The sequence below is a fragment of the Manacus vitellinus genome, unplaced genomic scaffold (assembly GCF_001715985.3).
Source record: "Manacus vitellinus isolate BGI_N305 unplaced genomic scaffold, ASM171598v3 scaffold_3_pilon, whole genome shotgun sequence".
Classification (NCBI taxonomy): Eukaryota; Metazoa; Chordata; class Aves; order Passeriformes; family Pipridae; genus Manacus; species Manacus vitellinus.
The window spans coordinates 6,124,342-6,151,160 of NW_021940535.1; the positions used below are offsets into that span (position 1 = coordinate 6,124,342).

Here is a 26,819-nt window from a genome sequence, read left to right on the forward strand (position 1 = left end):
TACAGGCCACAAATGAAGTTATGAAGTGTTGAGCAATGGTTTTACTGATTTAAAGAGAAGATAACAAATCTTTCTAAGAATGACAGAATGACTTTCCAGATTCAGTATACACAGCACCTAAACTCAGGGTGTTCCTAGCTTCTGAGGAATTGCAAAATCTCAAGCAATTCTAAGCCACTGTTCAATGTCCTTCCCCTTCCTACTTCCAATCTACTGGAACATGCCCAAACTTATGCCTTTTTTTCAAACTGAACCTTGACAAAGAACTCTATACTATATTAAAATGCCAAATAAACATGAAGACAAAATACGGTAAGTCTAATTTGCTCTCCAAGTTAGACTTACTATACTTGAGCACACAGAATCATCTTTAGAAAGCAAAGAGCATCAATTTTCTCATACATGGTATACAGCTTTTTCAACAAACCTATAAAATACAGGGGGTTTGCCCCAAACCAACACAGTTGCCAGCAAAAGCAAAAAACTTCTGTGCATACAGACTTGTTATGAGTGCAGAAGAAGTCATTCCCAAAATGTGAAGTCACCCACATTACGTATCCTGTATGCTGATACTGCTACACAAAGTATAGATGTTGAAAATGAATAAATACTATGCTCATGTTACTAAATTAGTTTTGTTCCAGCTCCACTTTCTGCTTCATGTAGCCTCTAGATTTTATATTTAAGTCACTTACAGAAAATATTTAACTTCTGCTCCAATATTTCATGTCCAAAACTTAATATACTAATTGATTTCAAGGTCTATACTAGGAAGTCTTCTAACTTCCATGTGCTCTATAAGCACCTCTATCTGCAAAAAATTACCATTTGACCAAGTTTAGTCAAATTGTAGTTTATATATTCTAGCTCATGACATATACTATACACTAATATAAAAATCAACTAAGATACTGCAGACAGAAAAAAGTGCAAAGACCCAACTACCACAATCCAAATTTGCCTATTTTTCCAAATTCAAAACAGGAGAAAGAAAGAATCTGGTGGGGTTTTTTCTTCCTCACATAACCGTTACCTTCTATATATCAGGAGAGAGGAAACACAAAGTGCCTCCTTCATAAAACGGTTCCTGAATGAAGGTCATCTGTAAATAAACACCCCCTCTGAGGTCCAGAAAAGTGTTGAGTTTGTAGCCTTTTATATTGTCCTAGTTATGGGGCCGGGACCAGTTTATCACTATGTGGGTATAACCAAAACTGTGTATTCTACACCCTCTGTGTCATTTCTGATGGACTGTTAATAATAGATCATTTGCAGCAGCTGCCCAGGGCACCCTGACACCTCAGGCTACAAGATGGGTGTTAAAGAAACCCTGTGAGGGTTTCTTTGTCTTCACACCTCGGGGAGGCATTAGCACCTTCATACCCAGCCTGAGGGGTCATCTTTGCTAATGGGCCATACTGGACTGGCATAATAGGCAGCTGCAATGACCTACACTATCAAAGACTCCAAAAATATCCTTTGACTCACAGAGTCACAGAGTGAAAACCCCCACCCTGGGGGAGGTACTGGACATTCCCACCTGAACATATATAATCTTGGGGTTTTGGGACTTCTGGTACCACTCGTTGGATCCAGAGGAGGACCAGAACTTCAACTCTTGATAAGACTGTGATCATTACTCAACGGAACTGCGACCATCATCTGGACCAACAGATTTCCTTTCCTTTTACTTTGCACCCAGGGGGACCACGTGGTGCTCAGCACAGGGGCTAATGCACACTGTTCTGTTCTTGTCCCAAGGTGCAGGGTTATACATCTGTCTTTGGGGGTTAAAACCAGTTTTTCTCTGTATTATTGCATTTATTGTAACCTTTTTAGTAAATTATAACTGACTTGTAACCTCTTGAGTTAGGTTCATTTGTCCCACTTGGTTTACTTTTAAACCAGCACATATATCTACAGAAAAAGTCAATGCTCCATAGCATGAAAAAAGAATCTTTAACTATGTGTCTGTTTGGAAAATACTGAAATAAACACTGCAGAAACTGCAATAAATGCACTGAATTTCGATACATTAGGTGAATTAAGAGAAGTCATGGAAAAGCATACCTAGATGGCACTGCTATGAAAATGAGTGATAAAGAAAAGATGGGTTATGGTAATTAGAAAAAACTCTCTGGTTCTTAGGAAAGAGCAGAATGGCTGTTCAGAAATGAAGCTTCACTCAACTCCTTGCATTGTGTTATAATCCCATACAAATTAAATTAGAAAAACATATTAGATTCAATGTTTTCTGAAGGAAACACAGTGAGAAATTGATCTGTCCAAATCTGATTATGACTCATCTGGCAGTAATCATTTAGGGGAGAGGAAGAAAAAAAGAAAGAAAAAATAGAAATATCCAACAAATAGAACAAGAGAACCTTGGAGGGACAGAATAAAAAAAAACCAACACACAAAATGAGATGCAAAAAGGAATAAAAAAGACAGCCTATATAACAGGTTAGGTGTAAGCAGAAGATAAGAATACACAGCTTTAAAAAGGAAGAGAACTATAGATTGTATCCATATTAATTTGCAGAATTCAAGAAAAGGTAACAGAGAACTATTAATGGGCATCTAGGAAGCACCACTGGCTAAGTAACTGGCTAAGTAACTCCTGACTGCATCAAGAAAAACACACTCCAAACAATATTGTTTTTCTGTAATGGAGCTACAGTTCCCAGGACATCTGAAGTAAAAAGATACATCATACATAATATGTAAAACAGTGTCAATTTTCATACTTAGATGTATGGAAACAGGCCTTCACTTTTTGTGTTTAAGCCCCTCTTTCACAGCTGTACTGCATATACAGAACATCTGATCTACATATATGAGGGAAGTCTGGTAACAGCCAAAGCTTCTGATGGCCAAGTTTGGGAAGAGAGATTTGCAAGGACAGAATTGCTCTAAGTAGAAACATGTATCATCCCTGTCCATATTTAGAGGGCCCCCAAGAATAAGACTGTCTGGTGACAAGAGAAGAATGCCTGATGAGTTGACCTTCAAGATATAAATCAGATATTCCTTTTATCGATCAAGAAAACAAGTTTACATTCAACTTATATAGCTAAACACAATGTTTAGTGAGTGTGTAGCAATTACCAAGGTACCACTATGAATACAGCAAAAATAGTGTTTCTTGGTATTTTTTGTGGGCTTGTTGATTTTTAATAATTTTGTTAATGATAAAAATCATTGTAATGATGGAAATATCATGTGTTAAGTCTGCAAACAAAACCAAGTAAGCAAGGCTGAAAGGATTTCATCCTACATGGATAAAATTCCAAATGGTCTGAACAAACTCACCGAATTATCTCAAGACAACATTTTATTAAGGGCAAATGCAAACCAGGAAAAGTCAGCTGCACAATTAAGAGAACTGGAAAGCTGTGCATACCTGTTATTCAAAATAGCCTGTGGGTCATTGTCCTTTATGTGCTTTGGGAAAGGCATTAGAAGTCCAGTACTGTCCTACCTCAGCTTTTTTTCTGTACAATTAAAGCAATGCTTCCATTCATAGAAGCTTAATATTTCAAGGGATTGTCAAGAAAAGGTTAGACAATTTCCAGGTATCATTTAGCTACAGTATGTTCTACTCTGGACAATGAATTTGTTTAATTTTTTTAAAAATACTTTTCTCTATTATTCTTCCTATAACAACAATCACTCAATGAAATAACAACAGAAGGAGAAGAGAGCATAGGGTAAAGAATAACACAGAAATCCTTCAAAGACCAGCTTCAAAAGATGCTTTATAAGTGAAAGTGATAAAATCCTGTTTTGTCCTGCTTCTACCCCAGGGCCAGCTGAAACTAATAAAAGAACACAGTGCCAAAAAATCCTTAAAGTGTGCCTTAAAAGAAAAATCAAAAACAAAACAAAACCAACCCAACCCTACAGCGAAGAACAGTAGAACGTAAATTCAGGCAGCTTAGTACCTACAATAGTTTCAGGGTGCACAACACAAAAAAACCACTCATGAATCTTTCAAAGAACCCATCTGACTAATACTGCTTGTTCCCTGCCACCCGTTACATGGTTTATAAAGAAGAGGCATGTTCTGAAGTATTTTATAACCGAAATATAAAACCTTATACATCACTTTCACAGATCAGAAATACAAACCAAGTTATGTCTGAGGGACAGGAGTCAGACAGTCATTGCCTAAGCACTGGCAGGAAATTGCAATCAGCACAGTGTGCCTGTTCAAAGAACAGTCTAATAACTGTCTTTCACAGCCATGTTATTAAATGACATTCAAACTTGCTAAATGAAAGAGGCGGGATTGTTTCTCTCAAACGTGTAAGGTCTTAATGATATTCACCTTAAGGAACAGCATTTAAGAGCTCTAAAATGCTAACCCCTGCCAGGACGACTACAGAGGACATACGTTAGGGAGGGCACGGGATATATGATAGCTTCCTTTTGGGGTAAACATACAGGGTTAATGTAACACTTCAGGAAGATGAATGGACACACTTCTGAGCTGCATTAAACCTGCCTGGAGCACAGTATGTAGATGGCTAAAGGAAAAAAATCAGTAACAACCATCTACAACATATGGCACTTTAAAAAATACTGATGTACATGAAAACTTCTGTTGAATGTAAGTACAAACAGGGACAAACCACTAAATTTCACTGTTCTTACTTCCACTAATTACATACATTTAGGAAAGCAAAAAGCTATTTCATTTAAAGTCACATAAACTGAAAGCTCTTGACTTTTAAGTTACACAGTCCCTCTGCAACAGTTTAAGTGTTAGATTTAGGAAGGATTCCTTTGCTGAAAACAAACATGGAGTAATTGGTACACATAAAAGTGAATAAAATTAAGACACAGCAATCAAAATATTTTTACTTAATATAATGGAAGTTTCTCCTATATCTAACACTGCACAAGGTATCTTGCATAATCAAAAGGTAAGCAGAAGTCCCTTACACTGCCTCGCTTTGCCAGAGAATCACCGTAGTCTGCTGGCAAAGTCCGCTTGCTGGACTTTTTCTGCTCATGTTCAACTGCATCTTCAATTATAGGCTCAAGCCTCATCTGGACAAACACCAAAGATGTGGATCAATTTCTTTTCATTATACAGTGAGGAAAGATCTAAAAGCCTTTTAAAAACTTCTGAAATATTCAGAAAACTGCATAGAACTCACTGATGTTTAAATTAAGAGAAAATGCAAAAACCTACTGAGGCTCTGGCCTTAAACTCAGTAATCTCCGTAAAACAGACTTTGAAGTTCAAATTTGGTAATTAAGTTCTAGAGTCCCCCCTCTTTTTTTTTTTGTTTTTGCTTTTCATATGCAAGATTTTTGGATCTCTATCAAAAGTCTTGAGGGTTCAGTACAGTCAGTCAAACAGCGTTCAATCTTAGTGTGGTTTAATACAAGAATCTATCGAGTATCTAAATGCAAGTTTACCAAACAATAGCTTAAAATTTAATGTTGCTGCTCACTGGACAAATTTGTCAAATAAAAAGCTTATCTTTATGTAGAACTAATTCTTCCCCAACCCTTCCAAGACTGCAGCTAAGCAACATGCTGTATCTATGTATTTTCTCCTGAGTCAGCAGATGCAATTTTATTTTGTTACCTCTGTAAGAACTGTGGTGTCATATGAAGGCTGATACTTCTCTTTTTCATGTGCAGTTCGCTTTTCCATCTTTTCTCTGTCTGTTTTCTGTTTTCTGTCTGCTCCTTTGGGCTATAAATGAACAAGAATGCAAGTGGAAAATGGTTTAATAATTGAAATCTGATCTCAGAAGTCAAGCAGTAACATCACGATGTTCTGCATCTTTATGAGAACTTGTTTTCTGTTGTTACCTTAAAAACTTTGATTTGACAACTAGCTGAATGCAGATGATCTGTATATTCTCCATTTTCAGTCTGTTTAAAAGTGTCAACCTGAATCCTAAAAGGAACTCCTTTCTCTCCTCCGTGTTTACGAGGGGTAAATTCAGTGCTGATACAATGTACCTGAAAGGAAACAATGACCAAACAAAAACGACCCTCAGAAGCATTCCAGACAAATTTCATTACATGTTATCAACATCACATACAGTTTCTTGCAATAAATATTAGCAAAGCTATAAAAGGTCACTGACTAGAAGAGTTTCTCATCTCATGCACCCTCATGTCAGGGTATTTTCAAATATGCCCAACTCTATAAAAAGTGCACAGGTCTTTAAATCAGTATGGAATTGCCTCAGGTGCGACATCAGAATCAAATGTGGATTTATAAGTTAGAAATTCCCTTAAAAAATATCTAAGGAGAAAATCAGTGCAACAGAAGGAGTTATGGTGAATCTCACTGGACAGTGCTCCCAATTTTTTGTTGCTTCCTTATGGAATTTTAAGTGAGCCTTTAGAATGAGTGAACTATACTTGTATAATATGTATCAGTTCCATTTTCAGTCTATTACCACTTCTAAGGAAGTGCATAAACAAAAATATTCAATAGTTTATCTCGTACTTCTTCAAGGAGACTACATGTTATTAATTATGTAACTCCTACTAAAAAAAGTATCTTTTATTATACTAGATCAAAATTAATTTATTGACAATATGGAATTTAACCTATTTTGACAGCCTCAGCAAGAAACACTGCTATCTCGAACTTTATACCTATACCTTTTTATAATAAAACCAGATCTGAGACAAAAGGTAAAAATCCCAATGCAAATCTGAACATTCCATATTAATAATTCCCAAACAAAGAATGTTCAGTTGCTCTGAATATTAAATACACAAATAATAAAATTCCTAATACAAGGAAGCCTATTGATATAGTAAGAAACATCTCTGAATATCTGATTTAAACCCCTCATTTTTTAACACAATACTTTTCATTTTGTATCCTCAAGCCAAGATTCTGCTTAAGCCCACCATGAGGCACGTGAGCTTCTCACTTGAAAAAAGAAAGTAGTAATGAGAGTTATTGAAAGGGATATTAGTTAATTCTTATACTTCTTCTAACTAAATATTTTTTAACTATGACAGCTTTCTTCAAAAAGTTTTTTGAAAGCTTTTTATCTATTTTTCTATAAACTCAAATTAAATTGAAAAACCTTACTAGGGACCTTAATAGAACTATGAACCTTTGTGTTTTTTCACAAAGATGGTATTTAATGGCCATCTCACAAGTAAGAAACTGAGATGCTTTGTAGTGCAAATATACTACTGGTTGTGACCTGAAAGGCACCAAACACAGACATCCAGTCAAATAAAGTTTCAAACCTGAATAAAAGCAGATGTACATTTTGTTGGATCCCATAAAAATTCAACTGCATTGAGCTGGCTTGGATTTGTCTTGATATCAATGACTCCAACGGACATTGGAATATCTATTAAAATAAGCAGCATATATATCAAATTAATCATATTGCAAGAAAACACTATAAATAAATTGTAAAAAAGGTTACCATAAAGATACACAAGGCAGGGTGGAAAAATGTGGGCTTTGGTGTCTTGGCATAAGCCCAGAAACAGTTTCCTAGGATATGAAGAACTTAGTAGATTCAACATACAAAGTACTCAAGGTTTTGGGTGGTTTTTGGTTCTCCTCCCCTGCTGCCATCCCAAGTTACGCACCAAAAGCGATCAAGTTACGCAAAGTACAGAAACCACGTTGGTGCCATTTTCACAGTCTACTAGAAGTTACTTTTGTCTGTGTTCACCTAATTACTGTAACATTTAATAATCAAAATTAGAAAGATTATTAAATGTGTAAGGTCGCAGAGTTGCTATCTTACTTTTATAGCATTTTTTGTAGTTTTAAAGGAATGTGACAGTGGTAAGAACATTTATATTCAAAATACACACAATGAGAAAGCAGTATCCAGAAAAACTGGTCTGTCTTTTTTCACCAGCTCCAGTAGAAATATGAATATGATCAACTTAAATTTGAGAACTGAATTTCATACAGTGGCAACCAACATAAACAATTATACCTAAGTCAAGAAGTCTGTCCCCAGGGCGGTTCCACTTCCAGCCTTCCAGCTGCTGGTGCTCTGTATATTGCAATCTTCTGTCATGGAACACAACTCTTATAATACTCTAATAAAGAAGAAAACAAGCATCTGATGACCCACAAGTTACTGCACATATAGAAACAGCCTGAAGATAAAGCTCTAAAACAGTTCAAAATAGCCACAGTGCTGATAAATACATGTTTACAGCAAAAAATTTGGCAACCATCAGGATCCCAAAATATTCCAGAACACAGAAATAGAACTGAGCAGGAGATACTTGAAAATGTGGTAAAAAATGCAAGAGAGAATTCTATCTCATTGCATATTCTAAAGGTCACTATGAATTACATGCAGCAAACTGAGCAACACTGACAGCACAGTATCAAGGCCGTCTAGGCAACATCAAATTATTTTAGAATGCAACACAAAAAAAGTGGTGAACATTACTGACCATTTTTTCAGTGGAAATGCTATGATTTTTTGTGGCACGTTCTAGGAAATAAAATAAACTCCCTTCCTAGTATTTATAAGCATATTTACAATCTATGATTTTAATTAATAGAAAGAAGGGATAAAAAACCCTTCCAAACTTTCCCAACTACTCTATCTGAAATATTGATCTAAAACAACCACAACATGATTAACTTTATTCAGGCAGAAGCAATTATCTAACAATTTGTGACCAGTTTTGGTACTGCTAAATGTATGAATGCACATACCAAACAATTTGTTACATATGGGGGGGGAAATACTGCACACATTAATTGCTACCCAACAAACAGAATACAGACACGTTTGCATCATTTTTTTTCATTATTCTACAGTCTTCCCTGTATTAACAGCAGCCAAAAGAGTCCACAAACCCCAAAAACTTTTAAATGGAGTGCCTCTTCACTGCATTTCCTTGGGTTTATTTCAAAGATAACACACACAAACATACCACTCCTTTTGCACTGCAAACTGGCAAGTTTGGAACTTGGAAATATTTACAGCCACCTCCACCAGCATGAAATGCCTTCTTGGGTAAAGTACTGGGATTCCAGTATTTAAGTGGCCAAAACAGAAAGTTAATTGATGCAGCATTAAAACACCTTGCTATGGTAAAATTTACTTTTTTAAACTTTAACACTGGTTTGTCCTATTCTACCTACCAAATGACTCATCACCCATATATAAACCTAGAAAATTACACCAGAGAGATACCCCAAGGCCACAAGGAAATAGCACCTAAGGGTGCAAATATTCCACATGCTTACTGCAGCAAGTCACCATGCCAGGTTGTAAAAAGTTTAATTACATAACTCACAAATTCCAGTTTTATGCTCATGCTTAACAATTCCTGAAATGATCTCTGAACAACTATCCCACAGATAAATAAGAACAAGCCATAGGACTATATAAGCAAGCCAAAGTTCACAAATTATACAGCCTAAAGTTGACATGTAAAGATTCAGCCTCCCACAGGCACACTGCTCCAGTGCATTTATCAGCACCACTTTCAAAGTGACTTTAATTCACATTTTTCCCTTCTTTCCTAATATCCAAATAAGACTTTTTAGATAATTCAATAAAATCAATCACCAGATGTTTAAAAGAAAAATCCAAACCCTTCCCCTTCATCACTTCTTTTAATAATCTGCACCATGAATTGGTAATTTTTTAGTCTGTCTCATTCTTGTACTTCATACTCAGATCCACAGTACCTTCTGCTAACATTAAAGCACAAGGAGACAAATCCGCAACTGGGAAAAGGAGCTCAGCTGTGGAATAAACTGCTCAACGAACAGCAAAATTAGAGAGATCCATTTTCCTATGGATATATCTTCAATATCCCACTGCTGCAAAAACCACAGGTTGGCTCCAGGTATTCCCCATAACCCCTATAAAGAAACATGCTCACAATACCTCCACTTCTGTCTAAATGATCTTCCAGCTTCCTCCTACCTCTCCTAATCACTTGAAACAGACAATGTAATGGCTCGGAAGATGCTGGATACAATCTAGAAACAACTATCTTAAGCTTTGCAGAAAATACTCAGGTCTTCAGTACACACAACTGTGATATGCACTGGGTATTTATATTCCCATGTTTTTATTTGTAAACATCACTGGTCCACACATTCTGAACAAATACCTAGTGACGGCAGAAAAAAAAAAATCCACAGAATACAGTCTCTGGTCTGTTAGTAACACTAGCTAGAGAACTGAAATTCACCTTCACCAGTTTTCCATTGATCTCTGGTATGTCTCCAGCTTTCCGATTATCTAGCATCCGTATCTCATAGGACTGACCTTCAAAGAGAAAAACAACCATATCAGTGAAAGAGTCAGAGCACGAGGCTATTTTGTGTTTAATGCAGTTAAACTAAAATTCACAGTTTGCAAGAATATCAGTACTTGAAACTTGTGTTTAAGATCTTCACAGCAATATGCACTTCACAGCATGGAAATTAATGGAAAAAAATGAAACTTTTCAGTCCTTTTAAAACTACAGATACTTTCAAGGTTTAAGTATCTCATCTTGCATGAAGTGTAAACACTTGTTTCTATATTTTTTTATGAAAAAAAAATTCAAAGCTGAATTTCTTTACTTTTTCAAAAAAATGATGAAAGGCAACATACTGAGAACCATTAACTGGTCTTCCAAAACAAACTCTTGCAGAGTTTTTATACTTCTCCCACAACATAAATACTGTTCTCCCATGTTTAATTTTGTCCATGTACCTGCTGCCTTCGTATGATTTTTAGGCTCTGTATGACTTCAGAAATAAGCCTTTAAAAGGGACAGTTAGTGTTTACATCAAACTGGTATGGACAAACTGATATTTCCTGTGAACATGATAAACTGTTGTGCTTCAAAAGAGGGAAAGCCTGAAGTAATCTATTTGAACCACAGGTATTTTTTTTCTTCTAATGTGAGCAGCATATATTCATTTGCAAAAATCACATTTCCGTAATTAAAATATAGGACAAAATAAATTTCAACATGTTCACCAAGATCAAATGCAGTAAATTCATCACCTACACTGCCCTCCAAACTACCTTTATGCTCCAGTGTATAGCACACTTAAAAGACATTGTGACTTGCCCTACAAGGTAATAACCTTGTAAACAAGCAAATGATTTCTTCACCTCCTTTCAGTGCTTCATAGACCAAAGTTACCTCCAGCTGTGGACCATTTCAGGTTGTTTTTTTTTTTGCTGTAACACAATTAGTACATTTATGTAGATACTCTACACATGTACAGGCTTTCTTTACCCCAGCAGCATGTGAACACTGATATAGTTATTGATGACATAAATCCATATAAAAATAAACTTAGTGCAGCTGGGTAAATAATAGAAAATTTCTCCTCCTATATTTAAGAGGAAGAAACCTTTCTCCTGTCAGTGAGATTTGTTCAATTGCCAGTGTTATTTTACTCACAGAGATATTTATAGTCAGTACTTTTTAAAATCTAGTACTATTAAACTTCTGTAAGTATTTCTCTGTTCTTTTTCATCATTTTCTTTTAGTGAGGTCGGTGAAGAAAAAAATTCTGATTGCTTCCTCAACAAGTGTAGTTAACCTTTTTTAGGTACAAAGTAACAGTATTAAGACTGAAAATCTGGTAAAGGTCAAAATCAAGGAATACCTGACTTGAAAAATGTAAGAATAACTCAGGAGGTTTTCAAGACAAAGGAGCAGGTAAACTCCATTCTGGAGATTTGGACATGTAGCTGCTCTGGAACCATGAAAAGCACTACTTGCTATGCTGCTTGCACTACTGATGCACTTCAGATGCCATGCTGGTTTACCAGAAAGGGTCTTGGGGTGTCCTCATAATGATGCTTTAGAGGTTTGCTTACATCCAAATGCTGAAGGAGACCCTGTTTAAGCTTCCTTCTTTTGATGCTGTGTTCCATTTTTGCACATCATTCCAGGCCCCCTCTGCTCATCAACCATGTCCATCACTGTCTCAAGTACTCCTGGTCACTCTCTCCCTCCCCCACTGTTCCTACTTCAAAGCCCTCCTTACCAAGTCACCCATCAGGCTGGCAAGGATACCTTTTTGCTCCCCTTTCCAAGCTCGATCCCATCTCTCCCAAGCAGTTCCTTGCACTCACAGAACTTCAAGCCAAGCTGCACACTGTGCAAGCCAACCTAAAGAAAACTTCCCCCTTCAAAAGCAATTCTCTTCCATACCCCTTCTGTTATTTGATATACCTCAAGCTGAACAACAGCCAACTCAAAACATTGTCCCACAACTCCAACATGCATTCTCAATGGACTCATCTAAGAGATTTCATAGTCAGTAAGAACCCTGGAAACCCCTGAACAACCAACCATCACCACTCCAAGATCTGAACCTCTAGAATCAGCTTCAGCTGAACACCTGATTATCTTAAACATTCCATTAGCTCACAGAATATCTTGAGTTGGAAGGGACCCACAGGGATTGAGTCCAACACACCGCTCCTCATAGCACCACCTAAAACTAAATCATATGACTAAGAGCATCAGCCAGATGAACTCTGAACTACACTCTTTGCTATTCTCATTAAAATACTTACTGACAGAGGGTAAAGTCAGGACTTGCTTAAGTACTGCCTTAGGGAATGACACCACAGTTTAACAGGCCAAATTTTGCCATTGCTTCTGATATTCCCAAGTCAGGAAACTAAGACAACTGCTGACGAAATTAAAGAGGGTATTTGAAATCCTGAAAATTACTTAAACCAGACACAGCCTGCTAATGGGGGTAAACTAGAAACCAGATAACTGAAGTGATGGGGATTTAAATTGTTCATTTTCTAGAGGACTTAATCCAACTCATTACACAAACATGTATCAGCACAACTCAGTGTTGCAAACCAATCCTTATTTTAAGCTGGCTTCACTAGGAAAGACGTCATGTCTCAAAACTATCCCAAGACACACATTTTTACATATATACATACATATGTGCTTACAGCTAATAGAGAAATTTTTATGAAAAGGTCTTAACCTAGGCAGTAAATACACTGTCTTTCTGAAGTACTAGCACAGAAAGGAAGTTGGCCAACTGTTTTTTTCTTCCAATATTTATTTACAAAAAGGTATACCAATGCTCTCATTTTTCAACACCAGGAAAAGTTACTGAGGACATGAAAAACCAGCAAAATTTCTTTGTCAATGAAATCTTTATATTAAAAAAGATTTTCAAAGGCAGAAGAAACACTTACAGTCATTTCAGATACTGTCACTTAAATAGCAAGCTCTTCTCAGAAGCAAGATAGCAAGCGCTTTCTTCCTTCAGTCCACTGCCTTGTGCTCTACTAATTACAGTGCAGTCTGTAGAGATTTCGAGTCAACACCCACAAGGAAAAGAAAGCTGAACTAAATCTAGGAATAGTGATCCTAAAGCATTAGAGCCAGAGGAGAGGGATGGAGGGTACAAAGCTATTGATATGGACTAAAACAAATAAGAAATGATTTTGAGTTCAGAATACTAGTTGATTAAACTTAGGACTTCAATGGAATTTCCAGAGGTGAGGGACGTTATATCCTATGGCAATGACTACATTCAGATTATTTTACCCAGCAGCCAGTGTCCTCTCTACAAGAAAAAACCCCAAGTCTGCATGCAAATTAACCACAGGCTATGAGGGAAAAAGCCCAGCATGATTCAGGTGAAGTATTTATCTAGTTAATTTCTGATACATGTCGACAGACAATAGTGAAATGCATACAAACTCCAAAGGAATGTACAAAGGTAGCTGCACTTGTGTTTATATTTCAAACATAACACTGTTCCGGGCAGATATGCATAGCTAATTTAAGAACAATTACAGTGGCCTCTGTTGTGCAACACTTTTTGTTCAGGGATTGATACTCTAACATTTATTGTGACTTTTGAGGGTTGTTTGTGTGTATCTTATGCAAATATCCCAACTAACTTGCAACTATCGATCAAGTCTAAACAGGAATGCAAAATTAATCCTGTATTTTAAGCTATTACTACCTGAAATCTGTCTTCTAAAAGCTCTATTGGCTTGATTTTATTGAGGGATGGGGGGGATGAAGAGGGGCAACACACAGCAGGAAAAAACAAACCAAACCAAACCCCACCAGACTCTAAAGGGGAAGTAACAACATACATAAGCTACAAGCTGAATAAAAAACAAGACTACTAGTAAGGCATCCAACCTAATTTTTTACATACATTCATTCTGGATATACATATATACATGTATCAAAACATGAAACACCATTCCAGTTTTAGACCTGCACCACAAGCTGCCTTCACATGTGTATACCAACCTTGATTCAAGTATGTGAGAGTTTCATCATATAATTTTACTGCTGGAGATGTTGCAGCACACATAACATACTGGAAGGGTGGATGTTTGGTCTCATTTTCTTGTGGAAGGCTGGAATCTTCCTGTTTGAAAATAGGCAGTGCCAATACATCACTGAAAAGAACAAAACAAATAACTTTGTGAGACTGTTGGCCCTGTTTTGCCTGGAGTTAAGGAAAAAAAAGTTATTTGTGACTTAAAAAACCTCACAATGAGATACATACAGAACTGTGCCACTCAGTTTATTAGTGAAACCTATATGAGCAGTACCCAAAACATTGTCCACCAGAACTTTAGGCCAGGATATATAAACAATGCTGTGGGACCTAAGCAGGCAATAAATAAAGCTGTACTGTTCCTACAAAATTTTCATCTTCAGTTCTTGCCTCCACTGAAAAAAATCTAGTTTTCATTAAACTTTTTGCCTGTCAACACAGGTAAGCTTGCCCAACAAACATGCAGATGAAAGCAAGGCTTTTATTTTCTTCTTTGAGATAGTATATTTCCCAAAGTAAGTTACCTACACTGTGAAAGTATCTCTCCCCATTTAGTACCATTATATCTAACCTATTAATTCTGTGGACACTGAAGATTTTTCAATCATAACTTTTCTTAGGCTTTAGCCCAAAAATGATTAAGCCACAGATTTGCAAAAGTTATACAAAGTTTATGCCAAGACTCACTTCACTTAGGTAAGACAACCACCAGAAAACTTCAGAACTGCTAAATTTTAGAAGAGTAAAGAGCAATCCATGCTGTCCACAGGCTGTTGTAAGAAAGACAGGCTTCACCTCAACCGGCAAACGCATCTTCAGCTTTCCACAGAAATGAATGATCTGTATTAGCAATAGATTAGTCTGCTTTGTATACAGTAATCCTTCATAAATTAAACTTCAAAGAGTTTTTCTTGCACTGAATTTTTGTTCATGATGAAATCATCTGCAGATCTATGAAACTTTCTTAATTCAGTTTAGAAATATATTTTCAAAGATTTCTCACACCACCTCACCTACTGACTTAGTTTTTAACCAACATGTACCTTTTTTGATCTCTTACATTGATCATAAACATAGATTTAATATACTTTGTAAAAGAATTATAGCTGTCTTATCTGTATTGCACTATTATTTGCACATTGTACTCAAAAGTTTTGGATTTAAATTTTTTTCTCCGCTGTTCCATTTCTGCAAGAGCTTACTTTATTTAAAGAGAACTCTATTATAAATTCCTCTTGAAATCCAGCTTATATCAAGACACCCATGCAGGTTCCTTTCCACTAGGGTGGGACCACAGAAGGTGCTACAAAGAGGTATGAAAGCAGAACAAGGCAGGACACTGTCCAAAAAAACATTACTAGCCTGCTGTACCATATTCTAACTACTTCTGATGCCAGCTTCTCAAACTGGAGACCAGAGAAGGCTTAACTAAGTTACAAAGGAAGACAATGTGAAATACCCATTTGGGAGAAGTGAACACTCTTAAAGGAGTTTACTTGTGCAGAGAAAAGGAGCACCACATCTGTTACACTCTGGATTTTAAGCCATAAGCTGCCCAGAGCGGTTCCATTTTACTGAAGACTTTTTAAAAGCCTTTTGGTTCGTTATAACCTCTAAATAGCGTCCGGAGAAAGAGTTACACACTCTTCTCTAAGAGAAATTCTTTTAATTTAGGGAGGAAAATAAGATTATTTTGACAAAAGATTTTACAGGAGTAAAATATAACCAAGAAAAAGTATTTCACTAAAACACCCAGCACAAACACCCATGCCACAGAAAACCCTCACTAAAAACAATCAATATACCAGCTTTATTAAAACCCCATTCATTGGTTCTAAGTTACCCACAAGAGAAGGAAAAAGAGTAAAAGAAGAAAACGGATTAAAAGAGTAAAGAAAGAAGAAAGAGAGAAGGAGAGAGAGGAAAAATGGTTACCAACAAGATCTGATGGTTCATCTGGTTCAGGCTGCAGGAGAGGAGACACAGAGAGAGAGCTCACATGGAGTGAGAGTTCAGTTTTCCCTCCCAGAAAGGATATCCAGTCAGTGCCTTCCAGGCCACAGGGGCTTGGTTTGGGTGGGCTACCAGGCAGGTCTGCCTTGACTGACAGCCCAGCTGCACTGCCTTCAGTGATGCCACGGGCTCTGTGTGGGCTCAGCCACGTTTGGTGCAGTCCTTCCAGCTCTGCCCTGTGCCCTCAGAAGGCCTTACCACGGACCTGCAGGTCTAGGCCCAGCTCTTCTCCACACACACACACACTGACGGTGAGTTGGTTCTGACCCATATCAATAATTCAGTGAGATTCGGAACCAATATCTCACAACACTGATGAGTAAGACAGAAAATTCGGTATATTGGAGACTGCTCCTTGAGGATGACTCAGAAGAAATAATGAAATGCTCTGAGCCTTGGTGTCAGTCAGAAGGGCGGTCCAGCGCAGGAGGCAGCACTGTGACAAGCAGAGGGAAGCACAGTCCCAAGAGAGAACTGCTGCTCACCACACACTTTGGCACATAAAACACTAGTGTTTTTATGAGGAGGAACTTTAAAATGGCAAGAACACAGAAACAAGAGCAATGTTTCAAATATACACGTAAGAGTCGAAGTGCAACAGTGAAGGCGTGCAAAGTATCTCTCCAAATAAACAACCTGTGATTCTCAACTGAGTTCTGCAGCACTTGCCTTCACATAACACACAAGATTAAAGAGAGAAGTCTTTCATGTATTTATGAAAAATATCTTTCAAGCCTTGATTTTCCACCCACAATTTACAGATAAAACTGTACCTGGTCTGGCTTAAGAAAGTGTGATGAGGTTAATGAATTAGTTAAGAGACAAGGCATTGGAAGCCAACAAATACAAATGGAAGACCAATTTAACCAGCTTTAACCCTGCTTTGGCTAATACTTACAAAGTGGTAACGACTAATTGCCACTGAAGAAATAGAAATAAAGACATCCAACTCCACAATCCTACAATTTAGTTGTAAAGAGAGCATAATGTTCATTCTTAAATGCCACCATTCCAAAAAAACACTCCAGAAAACAGTACAAGGCAAATTTTTCTTATAAAAGAGTCTTCTGGGTACTAGTACATTCCAAAGGAAAAGAGACACCAATGTAATTTAAAATCCTTTCCAGACCATCTTTAAAAGAAATATAATTTAAATAACTTTTTGATTTGTTCACTCATAAAGAATGAAATATCAGTGTTTTCACACTTGAACATACACTTTTCCCCCATCTAAACAGGGAAAAGCTACAGGCAATTAAAACAGTCAATGAAGTATGAGCAAAATACTTCAAATTAAGACTTTAAAGTGTCAGCTAAATAGGGACCAGCTAAACTTCAGTGACCAGGATTTTCTACAAAACTCACTGCTCGCACAGCACAGTTGAAGAAAATATGCAAAGAGTGCTCACAATTCAGAGAAGGAAACCAATGGGAAACAGAAATTTAGTATTTTTAACAGTGCTCTTTACTTAAACTGAAGATTATAAACTGCACATAATATACACTATTATGTCAATCACGTTCCCAGAAACTATGGAGATGCTGAATCAGTCTTTTTGCCACCTCTAGGCTTATAGTGATTCTACTGTAAGACCCAACAAAACAAAAAGAAGAAAAAAACCAACCAGGAGAGCAGATCAGCCTTCTCAGCTCCAGTGTTTTTCCCCTCAGATCCTCACTACAATTTCTGCATTTAACATGAGCCAGTAGCCTGGCAGTACAAATCATCTGCCACCAGTAAATGCCCCGCAGCCTCCATGTTTGTGTGTACTTATGTGTCCATCCTTTAGTTATTTTCCTACTCACTTGGTGAAGTGTGATTTTTGCTGGCCCAGTGCAGATTAGTGACAGGGACTTTTACTGCCAACTCTGCTCAGGTTACATGGCAAAGAACCTCTTAACAACACTGAAGCACCCACTGGCAGAGCTGCCCAGATGGAAGAAAAGCAAGTGTTCCAAAATAGCTACTGTTGAAAGTATTTCAGGCTACAGGAGAAGAGAGACCTTTAAGAGATTCTGTTCTTTTTTTTGCCACTGTTAACTTTTGATCTTGAGAAGTAAAGACTAATTTACTTCACTTGTCTCATTTAAGTGAACCTTAAGACTACTAAAAGCAAGCTGACATGTGAGTAGCAACATTATGAAGGACACACAGCATCTTTCATTAGATTTTTTGATATCATTTGAAAAAGTTGACCTATCAAGGTTTACTCTCCTCATGGAAGGAACGCTGAGACCAAGTTTTTGAAACTATTAGCTCCAGTAAGAAAAGTCTTATCTCAGTCCCTCAGAATGTGTTATCTAAAGCATTCAAATGAAAGACATTCTTTCCTCCTAGAGGGATGAGGAAAACTTTCCCAGAAAGACCCGAACAGACATAGTCTTCATTACACATGAAGGGCAGGCAGTGAACATATCCTCCAACACTCAGTCTTAGCAAGCTATGCTACAGAGGTGCACAAATGAAATTTGACCATACAAAAGTAGGAAAGCTTAGAAGTGGAAGCAAGGTGAATGAAACACTTGAATGAAAGCATCCAGTGGAATAGATCACATGAGGGAAGCTGTCCTATGTTATATAGCCTACATGAGCATAGCACAAAAAGATAAAAAAAAATAAATGTAATTTATCCTCCCGAGCTTGTGAAATGTGTTTGCCATCCTTCAAAAATCACCTTCCTTATAAATTTAAAACCCTCTTTTCAATACTTTGTCTGAAGCATTTTACAACAAGCTAATACACACATACAAAAAACCCTCAATAATAATAATAATAATAATAATAATAATAATAATAATAATAATGTCACAAAATAAATTAAGAACCTCCTGTCCTTACAAGAACAGGAACTACTATGTCATCAAAATTCAAAGTGATGTTCCATCAATCATCTGCCTTATCTGTCTTCTGGATTGTATACTTTTGGGTGTGACTACTAAAGCATCCCAAGAACACACAAGGCCTTTTGAAACTTTAAAGTACAGTTTATGAGGACAAATACCTTGAGAAAAAATTTTCCCAAGCGGTATCTGAATCAAGGGTCATTATCTCAAAGCCAAGCTCTGCACTGTTAAGAAGTGTGAACAAGCCATAGGAAAATATAAGGCAATGGGAGAGCTGGTACTTCCTAACATTTTCCCTGTGTCTGCAAAAGCAAGTTTGATGTGAGACAAGAGCCCTGGAATTAATTTCTGGGAAACAACTTTCTCTGCAGCAGCTGTCAAGAAGTGCAACACGAATGAGAAACAGGTGCAAATGTAATGCTGTTCCTGGGAATCCCACAAGCCACCACATGGAAACTCAAATGGTTAAAGGCTTCAACTTAAAGGGTGTCTAGCACAAAATACAAGAACTAACCAATGAAAGAAAGAAGAAAATGCCAACACCAAAACTTGTGTCTTCCTAAGCTCTTGACTGTACTAAGAAGTAAGAAAGTTCACCATGACAAATCCACAGTTCTCCATCCAGTCCTCCAACACAGGGAGGTCAGGCAGCTCCTCTAGTACAGACTGCTCCTACATAGGAGTAATGCATGAAGAGTAAACAAGGGCAGACTTGCTGCCCTGCTCTCAATCAGAGATGTCCATCCACCATGAGAGGTGACAGGAACAGAAAGAGAGTTCTAGAATCTGAAGTTTTTTCTTTAAAAATTAAACTGGCACCTGACTTTTTGTAATGTATTCACACACTCAAATAGGAAGAAACAAAAAAAATAACCTCAAGCCAATGTCAGTGATCTACAACATGAGGTTTATCTTTCAGCATGTTTTATCTGTGGTAACAAAGTGAGGAGGATTAGGTTTGTGGATTCTCTTTTCCTTCAAATGCCTATTTCCAGACAGGTATTTATATATTTATGCACTTGCATAAAGAATCAAGCTCCAATTCTAATCAGTTCATAACATTTTATTTTACAGAGTCTAGATGTCAGTGAAAATTATTTTTTCTACAGTGCAATGCATAACAATAGACAGACCACTGCAACAGAAGTTTTATAATGTATTCTGCAGAAAATACTGTGTACATCAGAAAAAGAAAAAGGAAATAAAAAATTCAGGATGCCTTAAGTAAGCATTCCTCTTAAATAAAAAAACATATCCAGCAGCAGTTTCAAAAGAGTGGGAGGCATTAGGGGAAGCATAAACAGTCATTTTGTCTGTCATAATGTAACAGCAGCCAAAAGCAGGGCCTGAATGAGATAACTCCTTTTTTTATTTTTGCACAGAGACTCTAAAGTTAAGGTAGTAACTGCCATGACCCAATCAAGTTCATCAGAAGCCAAAAAAGCAATGTCAGGGACTCAAAAGCTGTTAGAAGTCAACACCCTCCCTCTCTTCTGAACCTAAAAACAGAGCTATAGGTTGTAAGGCAACAATCCTTCAACTCCTTACTGACCACCTTAATGGCTACTTTGGCCTGAACCACGGAGGAGAGAACACAAAGTTCCCTCACCATCCAACACTCTCCACAGCATTAGGCTTCTGTTCATTTCAACTAAGGCAGTAGCCAGCTCCATTTTCCAAAGACACTTCAATGTCTGGGAGATGCAGCAGTATCAAACTGACCTGATTCTCAAAAAAATAGAGGATTCTCTGGATGTAGTTTCATACAGTCTTTTATACAGACTTTCCCATTTCAGAGGCAAGAGTTGGTTTTTTCCATTTTGTTTAATGAACTTCAGGTTTTAATCTACAAATATATACCAAACAGCTACTCCTGAAATAACCATCAAGTTCCCCATGACAGGTTTGAATTTTAGCACTAGGAACACCACTGGAACTGCAAGCATTTAAGTAACTGCATACACTAAGCTTCCAATTTACATGTAAAAATTCAGTCATTAAGACACTTGTCTGTCTATTAATGCTCATTTAACTTAATTTAAATTGATTCATTAATCAAATAATTCATTAGATGAAAAATGGAATTCTGCTAGAACGATGACAGGCAGTTCTTTGAAACTTATCTTTTCAATTAAACAGCCCCAGTTTTTTAACCATTCATAGTAACCATCAGTCCCCAAAAGTAGACAATTCCTATTGTGTTACAATGGATAGTATGATGGATTTGTAAGAAAACATGATGGGCGTCATTACCAACTGAATACAACATACTCAAAACTCACTATCACTAAAGGTACTGTGGTTTTATATAGGTTTTGGGGGGGTGTTATCTGACATATCTGACAACTGTTATTATCAGTTGAATTGAATTTTGTGTTTATAGGCAGTTTTTTATTGCGTAAGAGGATGTTAGAACAACAATCAGAAAAAAATGGGTTTCAAGCTTTTATAAAGAAATTTTGAAAACTATTTAAAACCACATGAATCTGCAGAGAAATTCAGGAGGCATTTAGCTGCCTTCTAAAAAGAAACCTAGTCACTGTTCAACAGACACAAGCAGTTTTCTTAATAAGAATAAACACAGGAGTAATGCCATATATTCTACTCCAGAGCACTGACTCATCATCAACTCGAGGACACATCAACTACTTTAAATACAACCCTAAGAGGTAAAATAGTTACATGCAGGTCTTGCTAACAAAATATGGGATATACCTGAGGGAGCTCTCCCAACACTCTCCTCTAGGCAATACTTCTTTTTCTTCTATCATTTTTTAATAAGACAGTGACAAGTAATTAGCTTCTACTGGCACAGAACAGTGAGAGAGCAGTATCTCTGTCTTCATGCTATGCCACTTCTCTTGGTTTCCCCCCTCACATCACTTAACAGGTCATAATTTCTCTGAAGTAAAAATCTAAATAATACATAAAATAACTTGCATACTTGCTGAAATCAGTCTGAATCCAGCAAACCCTAATTGCGACTAGGTGATCCCTTTAACTATGTGGTCAGAGATTGAAACTACAAATAATACTACTGGCCTGTGTCTTCCAAAAACACATCCTAGACAAAGCATGCAAGAAAATTTAAGTCTAATGTATAGCTTAATTTGTGCAATATTACTTCTTAAGTGCTTTTAACGGCTACAACTCTTTTTCTGGTAATTCAGAATGTCCTAATAGGCAAGTCTTTGTAACTAAAAACCACCTAGGACTGCTCCCCAGCATAACAGGATGACATGAGCAGAAAAAACAATCCATCCAACAGCAAAGGCTGCAATTCTTACAGTTCCAAGAAATTGAACAGTGAGCATTATTGGGAGGAGAAATGAAGTCTATGAAAAGAAAGGAAAGTATTTTTTAAAACCCAATCAAAACTCAGTATTTTTAATCATAAGAAATCCCATAAAGAACTGAATCGTGATAGAGAAGGAAGAGCAGTTCTTGAACAGGAACACATACATTATCCATAGGTGTCTGCACACTAAGAAGTCATCCAGGCAACCTCCATGCAGCTGCCCACAAAAACTGGCCCACCTCTTCATGGGAAGAATGTTTGCTAAGGCAGAAATAAGACAGAAGTAGGATAAAATCCAGAGAAGCTGAATATAAAATCAGGAGTATTCTCATCAAGAGAGATGAATCACCTTGTTCCCTGAACTGGCAAGTTCTCAAAGTTATTTTTAATTAAAAAATAAATAAATAACCAAACCCCACAAAGAACAACCCCCCCCATCAAAAACACACACCACCGTCAACCTGCCGAGCTCACAATCCCAAATACTAACAGAAGGGTCCTCATTTCTATTCAGCTGAAGGCCTTATTTGTAACTTCCAGCAACGACACTGCACTTTCAACACTTCACCTGGGAAGTACTGCCTTAAAATACACTTAATAGATGAAACGTGTGGTTACCTGAGAGAGAATGTGCCTTCCATACAGGCTAGGCCTCAAAACTATCAAATGCAACTGCTCTGTTTCTCCAGACTCTCAAAACACTAACCCTGTCCAAAACCTTGAACTAAAATGTCTCCCGGTGCCTCCAAAACAGTTTCTCTTTCCCATCCTAAACAGTCACTCAGAAATCCACACATTTCGCCCATAAGCGAAATAAAATTTACTCATTTCAAACAAGTACAATTTTATCTTACCTTCGAAAAAGCACACCCAAACGCTACTTAAAACGCTTAAATTGGTTAAAATACAAGCATACTACTACCCTATTAACTACGAGAAAGAACATTTTTAAACGCCGGAGAAAACGGTTAGTGTTTATTGTAAATAAGAATTATATTTGTCCAGTATAAGATGACAATCTTTCGGAACGTGGGTTGCGGTTACATCTCCCAGGGACAGCGAAGTGTCATTTTTACGGCAGAGATTACACAAATAAAAGGAAAAGCCTCCCCCCCCATTCCAGGCAGCCGCCCGCCCGCGCAGCCTTTCCAAGCGGCACCTGCCAGGAGAAAAGGGAGGGCAGGGCGGTGAAGCCCCTTTCCGGATACGTGCCGCTCCTCGGGAAGAGCCTCTGGAGCCAGAGCCAATAAAAAAAAGCGGGGGAAGTAGCCGTGGGAAGCCCGCGGCTCGTCCCGCGCTCGCTGCCCGAGGCACGGGCAGGGCCGGCCGGTGGACCCGGGAGCCCGGTCGGACGCCGGCCCGTGCCGCCGGCCCGGAGTAGTTACAGGAGGGAGTTACCTCATGCTGTAGGCACCGGCTCCCAGCTCCTGCCCGATGCCCGAGAGGCTGGCGTCGAAGTCGTGCACCAGCCCGGACTCGATCACCTCGTCCATCTTCAGCACGCCACGCCATGTTCCGCCGGCCCCGCCGCGCTCCCGCCGCGGGAGGGCCGACGGGCGGGGCGCCTCGGCACCGGGGCCGCCGGGGAGGGGCGCCGGGAGGGCGAGGGGTGGCAGAAGACGCAGCGGAGAGGAGGGGGAAAGCACGTGCGGGACGGTTGGCGGGGGACGGATGGCGGCACCTCCGCGCTCAGCCCCGGGGGCGCCCTTTCTCGCGGCGCGACCAGGCCGCGGTCGCTCTCAGCATCCTGCGCCCGCCCGGCCGCCGCAGGCGCTGGGGACGGGCGGCCGCCGCCTCCTCCTCCCCTCCGTCGACGGCCACTGCCCAGAGGCCACCGCTTCTGCGCCGCCCGAGCTTTCGCGACCCAGCCGCAGCGGCGCCTCCCGCCGCAGCATTTCGCAGGGGGGGCTGCGGCGGTGAGCAGCAGCAGGCCGCGGGCACCCGCCGGGGAGGAGCGCCGGCCGCGGAGTCCCGGCCGCCCCGGGGGCCGCGCCCGCCGCTCCGGCGCGTCCGCAAGCGCCGCTGCCGCCGCTCACGACAACATGGCGGCGGCGCCCGCCCCCAGCGCTAGGCCGGCGGCGGTGCCTCCCCGCTCCCGCCGCCGACCATGGCTGGGAACTCCGCGGGGCCCAATGAGAGGCGGGGAAGCGGAGGGCGAGAGGGTAAGCGCGCAGCCAATGCGGGGCACTTCCTCACCGCAGGTGACGTCAGGCGGGTGCCAGGCGCTGGTGATCCCGCCCCCCGCCCCGCGGCATGCGGTGAGCGCGCGCCCGGAAGGCGGCGCGCGCCGAGGCGGAGGGCGGCAGGAGGCGGAAGGCGGCAGGTCCCGCTTGCCCGCCGGGAATTGGCGGGGTGGGCCCCGCGTCCTACTTCGTCACGGTCTGCCTCAAAGGGCCCGCTTCTCTCCCCCGCCTCCGGGGATGTAAAAGCTCTGAGCAGCCTGGTCCACTGGAAAGTGTCCCAGCCCATGGCAGGGGGGCTGGAACAAGATGAGCTTTAAGGTCCCTTCCCAACTTAAACCGTTCCGTGGTTCATTTTTCCACAGAACGCTGAGGAGCCTGCCCCCTAAAAAAACCCGAAACCCCGCAGAATCATAGACTATGCTGAGTTGGCAGGGACCCACAGAGATGACAGAATGAATAAGGTTGGAAGGGACCACAGTGGGTCCAACCTCCCTGCTCTAGCAGGGTCATCCTAGAGCACATTGCACAGGATTGCGTCCAGATGGTTCTTGAATATCTCCAGTGAGGAAGACTCCACAACCTCTCTGGTTGTGACTGTTCCAGTGCTTGGTCACCTGCACAGTAAAGAAATTCTTCCTCATGTTCAGGTGGAACTTCCTGGGCATCAGTTTCTGCCTGTTGCCTCTCATCCTATTGCTTGGCACCACTGAGAAGAGCCTAGTACCAGCCTCTTGACACCCTCCCTTCAGATACTTACAGACATTGATAAGATTCCCCTCTCAGTCATCTTGAGGCTGAACAGGCCCATCTCTCTCATCCTGTCCTTGTAAGAGAGGTGCTCCAGTCCCCCAATCATCTTTGTTGCCCTCTGCTGGACCCACTCCAGGACCTCCAAGTCTTACTTGCACTGAGGAGTCCAGAACTGGACACAACACTCCAGATGTGGCCTCGTGAGGGCTGAGTAGTCCAACTCCTGGCCCTGCGCAGGACACTCCACGAGTCACACCATGTGCCTGAGAGCATTGTCCAAATGCTTCTTGAACTCTGTCAGGCTTGGTGCTGTGACCACTTCCCTGGGGAGCCTCTTGCAGCACCCAACCACCCTCTGGTTGAAGAACATTTTGCTAATATCCAACCTAAACCTCCCCTGACACAACTTCAGGCAATTCCCTTGGGCACTGTCGCAGAGAAGAGATCAGTGCCTGCCCTTCTGCTTCCTGTCATAGGGAAGCTGTAGACTGGCTATGAGATCTCCCCTATGAAGGATTACCCTGTTGCAGTCTAAATGGCCAGTCAGTACTGCAGGAAGATCAATAAAAAGACAAAGCAGTACCTGTGAGGCAGAAAAATATTTATGCTTTATATATAGTATACAACCTAAAGCAATACACACACTACTTAATTTGAGGGGGGAAAACTCTAAAACCTCAGCATCCTGGATTCAATCTCCAGCTTGTTAAAACAAAGGTGTTCACAGAGGTGAAGGCTCACTTGGCACCTGCAGGCAGGGCTACCTCATAAATTACCAAAGCCCAGATAAGCATGGGCTCAGGTCAGAGCCCTCTTATCACTAATTGCTAGAAGGGAGCAGCTGTAAATGGACCTGTGACAGGCACAGATGGCTGTCACCCTCTTCAGATGAAATGCACCCACCTATGGTGGGGTGGAAAGCACAGAACCACAGTACCAAGCAAAGAAAATTCTTTCATTTCCTCTGTTTCTGTCTGGCCTTTGATTTGTTTCTCAGCCCATTTTATAGCAACTTAAGTCAATTTTGTAGGTTTTTAGCTGCATTAAGACCAGCATTTAACAGACCAAACTGAGTTTGATACAGGTATATTCAAGTAGCATCAAATTTTTCTTTCTGGGATATGAATTTATAAATTGTAAAAATTACTAAAGTTGATTGATTTTATGCTGTTATTAGAATTGATTATTCTATACTCTCCAAGGAAAGGTCCCAAGAGGCAGCTAAGCTTTTGATAAATAATTTTTACTGATCATAATGGCCTGGCAGTTGGAAAAACTAGGAGGGATGCAAGTAAGAGCTGGAACTGCCAGTGATTTAGATTATAATCCTAATTCTGATCCCTCTTGTCATCAAATAGGGTAAGTAACCCATGACTGATGTAAAGAAGGGTTCTCGAAAACCCATCATGCATTAATAATTCAGAGGATTATAATC

The 26,819-nt window shown here is 39.7% G+C and overlaps 1 protein-coding gene across 4 annotated transcripts in view; it reads right to left on the minus strand.

The window, feature by feature from the left end:
* Window positions 1-23,989, minus strand: part of UBP1 (upstream binding protein 1) — a 35,092-nt gene extending 11,103 nt beyond the window's left edge. For 3 of the 4 annotated variants that reach the window (XM_029961941.1, XM_029961942.1, XM_029961940.1), the window contains exons 1-8: window positions 23,850-23,989; window positions 14,263-14,414; window positions 10,195-10,271; window positions 7,959-8,064; window positions 7,246-7,352; window positions 5,833-5,985; window positions 5,603-5,713; window positions 4,948-5,055 (exon numbers count right to left, since the gene is read on the minus strand). In XM_029961941.1, coding sequence (XP_029817801.1) covers window positions 4,948-5,055; window positions 5,603-5,713; window positions 5,833-5,985; window positions 7,246-7,352; window positions 7,959-8,064; window positions 10,195-10,271; window positions 14,263-14,414; window positions 23,850-23,944 — 909 coding nt within the window. In that variant the 5' untranslated portion in view covers window positions 23,945-23,989. The remainder of the gene's footprint in view (window positions 1-4,947; window positions 5,056-5,602; window positions 5,714-5,832; window positions 5,986-7,245; window positions 7,353-7,958; window positions 8,065-10,194; window positions 10,272-14,262; window positions 14,415-23,849) is intronic. The other variant, XM_029961943.1, reaches the window with a different exon arrangement.
* Between the last annotated feature and the right edge of the window lie 2,830 nt (window positions 23,990-26,819).